Source organism: Diuraphis noxia, unplaced genomic scaffold, assembly GCF_037042655.1.
Source record: "Diuraphis noxia isolate RWA-SAM2 unplaced genomic scaffold, SU_Dnox_SAM2 contig0002, whole genome shotgun sequence".
NCBI lineage: Eukaryota > Metazoa > Arthropoda > Insecta > Hemiptera > Aphididae > Diuraphis > Diuraphis noxia.
Genome location: NW_028301712.1, coordinates 11,172,485 through 11,185,216, shown reverse-complemented (window position 1 = coordinate 11,185,216; position 12,732 = coordinate 11,172,485). Strand labels below are relative to the sequence as shown.

The window sequence follows — 12,732 nt, the reverse complement described above, 5'->3', positions numbered from 1 at the left end:
GGACATTTTCTATGAGTGTTGTTATATTGTTATTTGTATCCAAGTGGGATTGGAAAGTTTCTGATTGGTGATTGCCGAATAAATTTGCTTTTTTACTGTCGGTTATGGCTAGAGTGTTGTTAGGATCTGTTAAAGGGGAGACTATGTCTTTTCTTTTGGTTTTATTTTTTATAGATTTCTATAAGGAAAGGAACCATTGACTGGTATAAGTAATGATAAAAATGAATGAAATTGGTTGGCTTTAAAGGTTTGCAGATCTTTTTTCAGTTTATTTATTAATTAGTTTAATTCAACAAATGTGCTCTGGGTAGTGGGTTTGATGCCAAATTTTTCTAGCTTGACATTTTTTGTTAATCAATTATTTTAAAGATTCTTTTTGAGCTATTAATAAATATTTAAAACATAATATAATATATTATAATAATCGTTATTATTTGTTTTCCGAATATTTATAATAGTATTTTCTATACATCACAATATTTTCAAAATATATTAACTCTTTTTAAATGATTTATCGGTATAAAACATTTTTGAATTTATTTTTTATAAATAAAAAATGTTCACCATATAAAACTAAAATGTAATACAAGGTTCCTCATAAATTGTTACAACTTATAATAATAGTTAAAAAACATAAAAGATTGGTAGGCATATTTTTTATTATGCTTATAGAGATATTGTAATATTGTAAAACTATATTAAAACTGTTTTTACTAATACAGTAAAAAAAACACAATTTTCCTATGGATTGAACAACCCCTTATAGTCACGCGTATATGCCACTGATTGGTATTAAGTTATTAGGTCTAGTATAGAAAGTGTAGTTTAAATACAATACAATGTGACTTTTTTTGGATTTTAAATATAATAATTTGTGGATAATCATTATAAAAAAGATTATTGTAGTAAATTGGCTACCTGCTCTAATAATCTTTTTTGAAAATTTTTTTGTAACACTGTACACTTAATGCTAATTAGGTCTTATATAAAAAAATAAACATATTCATTTAATCATTTGAGGAACATTTTATTAATACAGACAATATCTTATACATTTATACTTATACAATGCATGACTAGGTTATATTTATTAGGTATCACATGGTAAAAGAAAAACTTGAATTTTACTCAGTTAGATTAAAAATATTTTACTAAGAATCTAGCATAATTTAAATTCAATAGTTAAAAAATATCAAATTGGTTGACTAATTACTTCATAAATAATGTTTTTGCTATACTCCCAAAATAGCAGAAATATGTCTCTTAATGGGTAGCGGATTAAAGATTTAGATGATCTGAAAAACAAAAAAATATAGAAGATTACAATACAAACTATTTTTATACCTAAATATTATAATATGGATTTATTTTGAAAGCACTCAACGCTATTCAACTTATTATTTTTAGAGTGAAAAATAATTCTCAGAAATAATTATTTTAATTTTGACTTGACTTTTAAATTATATACATTCTCTCTATATATATATATATTGCAAAAATACTAAACTTGAGCTTTACTATTTTTAATTAAAGAATATTTTCTTTATACCTCTTTTATGAATTACTTGAATGAAAATTATATAATCAGTATAATTAGTATGTATGCATATTTAATTCTATTACATACTATAAATTATAATATACCTTAAAAATTCAGTGAAATGGAAAGAATAAGTTGTATAGTTCTTTATAAAACATACCTGCAGTTTATATTTCTACATTTAAACATAAACATATGTTCACGATCACGTGTATGGCAAATACTTTGACAATAATGATTGCATTTTAATTGCTGGAGACAAGGACGAGGACATTTTCGATTTACGAAATCTTCAGATTTAGAAACTTTTGATAATGTTCCTTTATGTATGGAGCACTCTAGAGTTAATTCACTTCCTAAAAAAAAATATACAATTTTAAATAAAAAATAAAAAAATAATGCTAATTTTATACCAAGGGAGCATAGACTTTGAAGAGAACTCTTTACACTTTTCCATAGTTCACATTGGCTTATAAGATTGCTTATGTTTCCAATAATGTATAATCCAGATTTTGCTCTTGTTAAAGCCACACATATCCGATTTTCATGTTTCCAAAATCCTGTATCTCCTTTAGTACTATGAATAGTGGATAGTATTACAATTTCACATTCATTTAATGAGCAGTTATCCACAGATGATATATTTATATTTTTAATAAGTAAAGATTCTTCTTTAAACTAATCATTAAAATTCCATTATAAATTAAAAAGTTTTAAATTAAAATTATGGGTTTTCTAAACTAATTTACCTTAACAAATTCAGAGACTTGATCTTTATGTGTTGTTAAAATCATTATTTCTTCAGGTTTATAATTTTGTAAGCAAAGATAACGAGCAAGTCCAATTGCAAATTTAACTTCATGTAAATTTATGTGACTTTTATCCTAGTTTTTAATTATTAATTATTAGTTAAATATAATAAAATACCAATTTAAAATTATAAGTTAATACCTCTGTAATATTATGATCAATGAAGTACACATTCTGTGTTATTCCAATAATATTTGGTAAATTAAGCGTATGTTCACTACTCTCTAATTGATCTGTAATAGATGGCAAGACTAGTGACATTATTTCTGGTCGCATTCTGAATTGTTTAACAAGTCGATTTAAAGGTAAGCCATTGTTTATAGTTCGTTCCATAAGTGTCTGATTGAAATTGTAAGTTTTTGCCAAAGTGTATGATGATGCCTTTGGACGCTCTACTTTATGATCTCCTAAATAATTAAAATAAATATTATATTACAATATACTAAAGTAATATTTCCTAATTTTTTGGTTGGCTGAATTTTAACCAAAATTAAAGTTAAATTAATTTTTGAGTAGAAAAAATGATCATAACTTATAAATTATACATAAGTAAAAAAATATTTTAGAAACAACTATATATTTGATAGTATTAATTTATAAAATGTCATATGCTAAGAGATTTAATAACGGTTAATTTTTGGACTTGTTTTAGCAAAAAGGAATAACAATTCTTGATAAAATGCTACCCATTATTTTGTTGACTCCATCTTACAAACATATGACAAAGTAAATTTTTGTTCACCAGTTTCAATAGCTGTCAGTATTGATATAAGCGTGAATTTATCTATTATCTAACTTTCAAGTGGGAACATTATAAGTGCTTAAGTCAGAAATTTTTTTGATATTTTAATTTTCAAGCCAGATATGGGTATAATATACAGGGTGATTTTTTTATCATGAACCACTCATTATTTCAAAAAGTATCAATGTTTTTGAAAATATTTTTTTACAAAGTTTCATGTTGTTAAAAAAACAATGTTTTTATGAAAAAATGATATTTTTTAATATTTTTATCCTTATAATTTTTTAAGTTTTTACTTTTTTGAATGGCAATCTAGAGTTTTAATTTCATATTCCAAAACAAAATATTGTTCTAAGTATTTTGATATGTAAAAATCAAATTTTGGACAAGTAGTTTATGAGTTATAAGTATTTAAAGTTTAGACATGCGGAGTAGTGGACAAACATTTTGCGGGGTAACCCCGTACCACTCCACTCCGCCAATCTAAACTTTAAATACTTATAACTCAAAAACTACTCGTCCAAAATTCAACTTTTACGTATCAAAATACTTAGAAAAATATTCTGCTTTGGAATATGAAATTAAAACTCTAGGTTGCCATTCAAAAAAGTAAAAACTTAAAAAAATATAAGGATAAAAAATATTAAAAAATATAATTTTTTCATAAAAACGTTGTTTTATTTAACAACATGAAACTTTGTAAAAAAATATTTTCAAAAACATTGATGCTTTTTGAAATAATGAGTGGTTCATGATAAAAAAATCGCCCTGTATAGTATATGAAATATCACAATCTAAAAATGTTCATATCTCACACAAAAATTAATATATTGAAATATTGAATATGCCTATGATATACACTATACAGAATAAATAAATAATGTATTTAAGTTTGATAATAGGTAAATTCACTCTCATATTAAAACCAACAGCACATTATTGAAACCTGATTAACAAAAATTTGAAATCGTTTTTGAGTTAGACAGAACTATAAATGAATATGTAGTGTCTCTTGATATTAAAATATTGTTATTTTTTATTTACTAACACATTACCCCAGTAACTTCAAGTAATTATAATACAGTTAAAGTATTCTTTACGTAGAATACATTACTTTCCTAATAAATATTAATTTTTCTACTTTCAGTTAAGGTAATAAAAATAACATGTTACTGCCGTTGCATAGCTTCACATTATTGAATATATAAAAGGGTACTCTAGTAAAGTCGCACGATTGAAAATAGTTATTTTTATCTCAAAAAATGTTTGAAGAGTAGAAGTTATAATTAACTGTATTTATATTTCTATATTATCTTCTTTGTAAATATTTAAATTACTCCCTGTCCCAGAGTCAATGAACTAATAAGTATAATCCTAATTTGAGTATTAAATGTAAAAGAAAATATTTTTCCCAAATTTCTAGATTTATTCCATATTATATTAATTATAAAAACTATAGTATTCAAATTTAAAATCAATTACAGTATTCAACATAAATTCAACATTTATGAATAAATAAAATTAAACTTGGTTAGCAACTAAAAAAAGAAAAAAAATTTTTATAAAAACTTACCAATTAGAATCAAATGTTGACAATGCTCAGTCAATGATGCAACAATGAATGGTTCTAATGTTTCTGTTGCATCTTCCACAATAACTAAAAAAAATAATTAAACATAACCTCATTAAAATTTAATTATCTACACATTTTAAATTTAGATTATGAAAATAAAAACTATGCTACTGAATTCAATGTAATATATCAATTTTTTTTTAAATTAACACATTTATGACAATCTAATTGATATCAAAACAGCTCTTCGTGTTTTAATTGGAAAATAGTAGTAACTTACAAAATATTATAGGTAATAAACAGTATAAATAACAATAAACATCAAAAATTTAGTTTAATTAATTATACTGTGTTTTAAACTATATTAATAAAATATTTGATGCTATATCAATTTATATTAAATTATGGTTATAATTATTTTTTATTAAATTGAATATAAATTAGAAATTCTTAGAAAAGCACTTACCAATTGGAGGTTTTAAACGTTCTAATAAATCTTTGTTTTTTACTGCTCCAGTAGTAGTAAGTCCAATTACATAAATATCATCTAGTAAATTCATAGTTTGTGCCAATCTATCCTCATCGAGTTTTTTACATAAGTCATTATATTCATACCATGTTGGAATTAAAATATTCTTATATTCATTAACAATTATATGGACCCATTTATAGTATAACACCCATCTTTGATCAGCTGGAATTAAATGAATATCATCAACCACAATTGGTGTTTCTTCCGAGTTATCAAAAGATAACATGTACTCAAAGTATTCATAAAATTTCTTCAGCATGGTCAACTGTTGTTTGATTTTTAATGAGTGATATTCACTGCCTTCAGTAACTTGTTCTGTCAATTCTGACAAACGTTGTTTTACATCATCTAAAATAAGACAATGTTGAGGGTATTGTACGTGATCTATTTTATATTTTTTAAACATCTTTTCCACAGGATATGGATGAAATAACCAGTTGAGGAAATCCCAAGAATCTATAAAAGTGTTGAATGCTAATTTTGGCACCACAGTCTTCAAAATACTCCAATCTAGAATACCTGAATATAATTTGTCACATTTCTCACAGCACTCTAAAATAGCTTGCTCTTTAACTTTTAAATTTTTTTCTAAAATATTATTTATTTTTAATTTGTTAAGCTTTACTATCTTCTTTAAACTATATTTCTTTAAAGCTTCACATTTTGATTGACTGCCAATTCTGACTAACTTGTCAGTTATTTTTAAGATACCTTCTAAAAAATGATCTAATGTGAGATTATTATTACAAATCACAGCAATAGGTTTATTTAGTCGCCCTGTCAAATATAAATTTTCAATCATTGCTTTTACAACTCGTTGACCAATAAATGTTTTTCCTGAACCTGGAACACCTTGAATTAAAACATATTTATGGGTCAAGGCTGCTTTAAATGCTTCATACTGACTGCTCTCTTGTTGCAGATAAGTTTCTGTAGGCCATTCTTCATTGTTCAAAATATTAAATTTGTAATCATCAATATCATACTTTTGGTAATTAATGTCATTGAGGTATTCAGGTGCACAGTGTTTGTTTGTGGCAAAAACTATATACTCTTTCAATGGAAGTGAGTTCATCTGTTGAAGAGCTTTAAGTGTCCAATTGTAAGGTACATAAAATTGTTCAAACTGTGCCATTGATAAAATTGTTTTTGGTCTTATGTCAATATTATCAAGCATTTCTATTAAAATTATCCCTTTTTTTAAGTATTCTGTGTCATCTTTCAGCACGAGTCCAGCAAAGAAAGTGTTGAAATTGTCTTTAGAAAACAGCAATAAGTAACCATTTATAAACATATTGATGTTGTAGGCAACGGGATCAAATTTAAATACAAAACCTAATTTATTTGCAAAAAACTCTCTAGAACCATCAAACAATACATTACTGCATATCAGATTAGTGCCAGTTGTAGTTTTATTTTTACGATAAAACTGTATAGCTTTTCTTAATGGATAAATAAAATCTTCACGTAAGAGATGAAATTGTGTGTCTAAATAATGGTCTTCAGACTTATACGGTCCTTTATCAAGGTTGAACGGTAAATGTTTTACATAGTCAATATCATTTATAGTTGGATGAATATATTGTGTTCTGAATGATTTTGAAAACTCTCCAGGAAGTTCTCCCATTTTTTTCTAAAATAAAATTATAAATTAATGTCACAATGTCACAATTAAATAAATTAAGTTAAAAAGAATTGAATACTTACGGAAAGTTGTAATATTTGGTTTTGATTTTTGAAAATATTTTGATACAAATAAATAAAAAAATTAAAAACAAAGAAACTTACTATTCTTAATAGTAATAGGTAATAATTTGGTTTAATTCATATTAATTAAAAATTTAATAAAAATCAACACACTAAAACGTCGATATTAAATGTCTGTTATTAAATAGCACTTTATGGTTAATACTATTTATTACAAATTACAATGCATGATGTCATTATATTAAAAATTATGATAATTCATTCATAATTTCATACCATAGCATAGAATAGATTAAATAGTATCATAGACCATATTATCAATTATTACAATTCTCGTATACAAATTTTGTGATAATTGAGAACGTTATTATCATGAGCCAGCTGCCATGGACTAAGGTAATAGCCAATAGGTATCTTCATAGACCTTATAAGTTATAAGCACAGATTATAAAAATTATTAATAATATTAATTATTATTATAAGGTCTATGTCAAGGTGAATTCAAGCACAGAACAATCTTATTAAAAAAAAAAAAAAAACAATCTTATTAATTAACCTTATTACCTTATTGTTCTGTGCTTATTATCTTGTTTATGTTATCAACAATATTTTTTACAGCAGCTGTTTAGTTTTGAACTCTTTATCATTGAACGAATGGATCATAAATTTTAGATAACAATATTTTACTGATTTAAATTTATCATTAAGACATTAACAATTATATGGTAATATAGGTAATATTGACATAAGTCGCATAATTTCGTCTTTGAGTCTACACACTACATTCTTTAACATAACTGCGTTCTTGAAATTTTTTACTAGATAATAACCTATACTTTACATTAAAATATTATTTTATTATTTTAAGAAAATCCTAATAAACATGTGTTCAATAAACTTGTAACAATGGACAATTTATCAAAATCGTTGGATCATTTTTTAAAAAACAAATTTTTTCGATTTGGATTGCCATTTATGTTGTTGGTTGTTGGAGGTTCATTTGGTTTAAGAGAATTTTCACAGATTAGATATGATCATCGAAAGGTTAAGTTCATCAGTCCAGAAGAACTTAGGAAACAAGGCATTGAAATGAAACCTCGAGGCAGTGTTACAATAGAAACTGAGTATAAAAAGCTTATGGAACAAGTTAATCTTGAAGATTATGAGAATAAAAGAATACCAAGGCCGCCTGGATATGAAGACTGAAATAAATCTATTTTAAAGAAATATTTTAGTATGTTTTTATTTTAACAAATAATAAAGAAATATGTTATAATATATATCAGCTATGCTAATTTTGTTTTACTTCTATCATCTGTTCAAGTAAAGTCATCAAGGTCGTAAACCTTTCTTGTATCTGTAAATTAAAAGATACATTATTAATAAATTATGATTAGTGTGCATAAAAACAAACATACTTCAGATACTGATCTCTGTGGTATTCGCCTATTAATTGTCTCTAATAAAATTTCAATATCTTCAACTCTCTTACAAGTTTGAAGTATAATTTTATCTTCATCTATTGTCCATTTATTTATCAATTGTTTTTCAGTTTCATTATCATCCTGTTTGTCTCTTGAATTTATATAACATTCAGATAAATTATCAATAGCTTCATTTTTTATTGTAACATTTTCATGTAGTAATGTTTTATTAATATCAGATGTAGAAGCGAACAAATTACTGTCTGTTAATTTAGTTGAAGTATTTTGGTCACATTGTATCTTGTTAAGACTACTGATGTCCAAGTCTTCATCCAACTCTTTTTTAATTTTAACTTTATTTGATTCTTCTAAACTCTTATTGTGCATGTTATCTAATTGGTTACAAGCTTCAGGAATATCACTATTAGTAATATTGTTAGTAAATTCTATTTTAGTTTGGTTTGATATTTGATATTGCTCAAATTTAATGTCTACTTCTGGTACATAATCAATTGTAACAGGTGAAGGTAAAAAATTTAATTCTTTTTTTATTTCTTTCGATACATCAATAACATTTTTATCTGAAAACACTTCAGTTTTAATTTCTATACTTTTTTCAAATAAATCTGAATTTATATTATCTAAACTTTCAGGTTTGATTTGATTTATATTTTCACAATCCTTAAGTATTGTAACTTCTTTCATGTCAACGTTTAATTTCTTTTTGGGCATTATTTTCACACTAGCTTCTGCTTTAGGAATACAAAAAAACACCATTTCACTACTTTTTAGTTCTTCATTAGTAACATGAACAATAGATTTTCCTGTTTCAACACATGAATCTTGTTCATCTTTACAACATTTAGGATTTTCTTCTTTTTTATACTTTAGCTTTAAAGATTGTACTACTTTAGATTTTTGTCGTTTTTTTGGTTTCACATCAATCAGATCTTCTTCAGATTCTATGAGTGTAATAAATATAACTATATAAGTTTTAAAAATATAATCACAAGTAAAAAAATATATCACAACTAACCTGTCCCTGTGCTGCATTTAATATCTTCTGCTGAGCCAGGAGAACTATTTTTAATCAAACTCTTTCTATTTTTTTGCTTTACTGTAGTATTTTCTTTTGTTTTATCAATTTTAGACTGTACAATAGATGAGTCAGCTCCTTCAAAATTTATTTTTGCTAGTTTCAATCCTTCTACGGTATCAAAGTAGATACGACCTTTAAAAAACTTTTTGATAAAAATAAAACAATTAGATTTATATTACATTATGCATTTTAATAAATAAATGTATTGATTATATTAAAATTAGTTACTTATTACTTAACTAATGCAATATAAATAAAATTAACTGTATACCAATAAAAGCATTAGATTTATGTAATGATGAATTATTAAAACTTAATGAACTTATAGTTAATATTTATACTATTTTAAACTTTTCACTGCTACAATATTTATGCTCTTCAACTCTATATTCTATACTGTTTCGTGTATGTTACATAAAATAAATATTATTTATTTTCTTTTAAATAAAAATGTTGGATCTATATGGTATTATTATTTAAGTTCAAAATAGTGTGAGCCAGGATTTTTTCAAATTGTATGGTTTCCAGTAAATAACTATACTATACAATACGGGAATGAATATTTTGTCTAGAATGGTGAATGATGTAAATGTTTTGGGTGTAATATTAAAGCCAGAGCAATGAAAGGGCTATTAGTTTTACTTTATTAGTTTAACAAAATATAATAATGACTTAATATTTTATTAACAAGCATAATATTTCAAGGAAATGCACATTATTATAAACAATGAGTTTAAACACAACTAATAATTATTGTAAGATTGCCAAATGAAATTCAATGCATTAAAATTTACATACTAAGGTAGTGAACACATAAAAAAGAAAATATGTCAAATAAGACTTAATAAAACATCAGATCCTCAACAGAATTTTGAAATAATAGAAGAAAATGAATTAATTTAATGTCAGTAATATAAAATTGTATATCCTATTTCAGTTCTAACTTGTCATATTTTGGTAATCATTTCTCTAATAATACCATCCTTAAAAAAGCAGTTAAAAATGTTATCCTACATATTATAGGTTTTAAAATTATTAATACAAAAATTTATGGGATTCACATTTAAACTTGTTTTTGCATATAGTAATTATTGTTTTATCAGGTACCTCTATTATTTTAAAAAGCATTAATGTTTTTAAAAATATGTTTTTTACATGGTTTAAAGTTATATCTAACTAAAATGTATGAATAGTAGTTTATGAGTTACAGGTAATTTTATTTTTATGTATTAATATCCTCGGATAAATATTTCATTTTTGAAGATTAAAAAAAAAAACTGTATGTTTCTATTCAAAAAAATAAAAACCAAGAAAAAAATGTTATTTTGTTAGAATTTGAAACCTAGAATATCTTTTTTCAAAAACATTAATACTTTTTGAAGTAGTGAGTGGTTCATGATAAAAGAATTTTTGGTTTTAATGGTGGAAATAATATATATTAAAAAGTATGAAAAAAATTAATAATACTATTTTACTTCTGTGTTATATCATTGAATATAATACTTATAGTATTATAGCCAATAGGGATAAGTACTAATAGTGTTTATAGTCAATTATAATATTAAATACAATGTCTCTTGAAGTATGTTAGATACATAAGATTGTACTTAAAAATATTTTTATAAAACCATCAATGGTACTGGAAGCCTGGAAGCCATGGTAACCAATGATTTAAGTTAAATTTTAAAATGTATTGATACCTTTAGACCACATGATCTACAATGTGTACTATTTCCAGATTTATGACACACACAATGGCATATATTTAATTGTGTATGATCTTCTGAATCGGATGGAATTATTTCTTCATAATCTATTCCATAGTTAATACATTGATCAATATCTAAGTCTTCCCAATTATCATCAGAGAAAAAGCTAAAATAGTATTCAACCAATTAGCAATGTTAAGAAATAATAACGCATTGTTGATATCACATACCTTTCAGGAGGATGTTCTGTTGGGATTAATTGAAAAAAACAATCAACTAAAATTGGATTACTTTTTAATAAAGGGAGCATAGCTGTATGTACTTCTAATGGAGTAATATTTTCACTTTTTGATAAATGAAACAAATTGTTTAATATTTTACGGACCTGAGTTGGTTGTTTTTTCATGCAAACCTAATAAAAAACAAAAATGAATAAAAGGATTATTCAAAATAGATAAGTCTCATACTTGTAATTTTCTAATAAATTCTTTTATTCTAGTTAATTCTAAATAATCTGTGAATTTTCCAATTGATAAAGCTTGTCCTGGAAGTAAAAATCCCAAAAATTCATAGATTAAATCATCATTTTTATCAGTCAATACTTCAGTTATTTGTTCATATAAAAGATTAATATTGGTATCATCAGCGTCCCCAAAAGATGCTAAGAGTTTTATGGCTAGATCAAATGAATCAACATCTAATCTTTCTCGCATCTTTTTCATATATCCCTCAGCATAATCTATAAAAAACACATTAATATAATTTAGTATTATAATCAGAAATTGTCTAAAGAGAAAAATTTTTGATTATCACAAAGACAAAATGCATACCTACTATAAAACAAATTGTTTAAAAAATAAAAAAAAGATTTAGTTAGTAGGTAATTTGTCTTGAATATTATTAAATACAATTTATGAAATGTAACATAGTTATTTTATAACATAAAAATTAATAGTACCTTGAGCATATTGTGAGTATGATTGGTCATTTTCTGGAAAAATTGCAGCCAAAGCGGTCTCATATTTTTTTTTTTTTTTCAAAATATTTGAGTTAGAAATATCACTTTTACGTTTAGGAGTACGATGATCTGATTCTGAAGTGTTCTATAAAGTGTATACAATTTATAAATACCGTAATAGTAGGTTATTTATTATTTAATTGTTATTAAAAACAATTTAAATTATTTTCAATATACCTTTTTGATAGTAATGTGTTTGATTGATCTGAAAAACAAACCAAGTAGTACCTAGTGTAAGTAAACAGATAGAGAGATACTAAAATTTTACTTTACTACTTACTTCATATTATTATTAGTAGTCTCAAGATGAACATCATTAGAAATCTTAAGTTCCTCAATACCATCAATCTGGCAATGATCCATTATCTTATTATTAAGCCTATAATACAATACCAAATATAATCGAGTATATTAAAAATATGTACCTAGTTCCTAGATACCGTGTAGTGTGTACGAATTACAATTGACAAATTTATTTACTATTATTAAAACTAAGTGCAAATTAAATATTAATGTTTGTGTTTGTTGGTATTCCTTAAGTTTGAAAAAAAATAATGTTCAATTTTTTTATCTCGTAT

General features: G+C 24.5%; 3 protein-coding genes across 3 annotated transcripts; 1 reads left to right on the top strand and 2 right to left on the bottom strand.

Annotated features, from left to right (window-relative positions):
- Window positions 1-1,006: 1,006 nt before the first annotated feature.
- Window positions 1,007-7,190, bottom strand: LOC107173500 (NFX1-type zinc finger-containing protein 1-like). Its single transcript, XM_015524063.2, has 8 exons — window positions 6,905-7,190; window positions 5,132-6,830; window positions 4,666-4,749; window positions 2,492-2,757; window positions 2,290-2,424; window positions 1,954-2,218; window positions 1,701-1,896; window positions 1,007-1,295 (listed from the first exon to the last, which is right to left on the bottom strand). Exons 2-8 carry the CDS (start codon window positions 6,822-6,824, stop codon window positions 1,193-1,195), a joined length of 2,742 nt encoding a protein of 913 aa, XP_015379549.2. The 5' UTR covers window positions 6,825-6,830; window positions 6,905-7,190; the 3' UTR covers window positions 1,007-1,192.
- A 403-nt stretch (window positions 7,191-7,593) lies between these two features.
- On the top strand, window positions 7,594-8,184 carry l(3)neo43 (cytochrome c oxidase assembly protein COX16 homolog l(3)neo43). Its single transcript, XM_015524123.2, has one exon. The coding sequence runs from the start codon at window positions 7,811-7,813 to the stop codon at window positions 8,108-8,110; it is 300 nt and encodes a 99-aa protein (XP_015379609.1). The 5' UTR covers window positions 7,594-7,810; the 3' UTR covers window positions 8,111-8,184.
- On the bottom strand, window positions 8,132-12,722 carry LOC107173540 (uncharacterized). Its single transcript, XM_015524122.2, has 10 exons — window positions 12,595-12,722; window positions 12,435-12,533; window positions 12,332-12,359; window positions 12,095-12,239; window positions 11,604-11,875; window positions 11,367-11,548; window positions 11,128-11,302; window positions 9,365-9,569; window positions 8,323-9,290; window positions 8,132-8,261 (listed from the first exon to the last, which is right to left on the bottom strand). Exons 2-10 carry the CDS (start codon window positions 12,515-12,517, stop codon window positions 8,196-8,198), a joined length of 2,124 nt encoding a protein of 707 aa, XP_015379608.2. The 5' UTR covers window positions 12,518-12,533; window positions 12,595-12,722; the 3' UTR covers window positions 8,132-8,195.
- Between the last annotated feature and the right edge of the window lie 10 nt (window positions 12,723-12,732).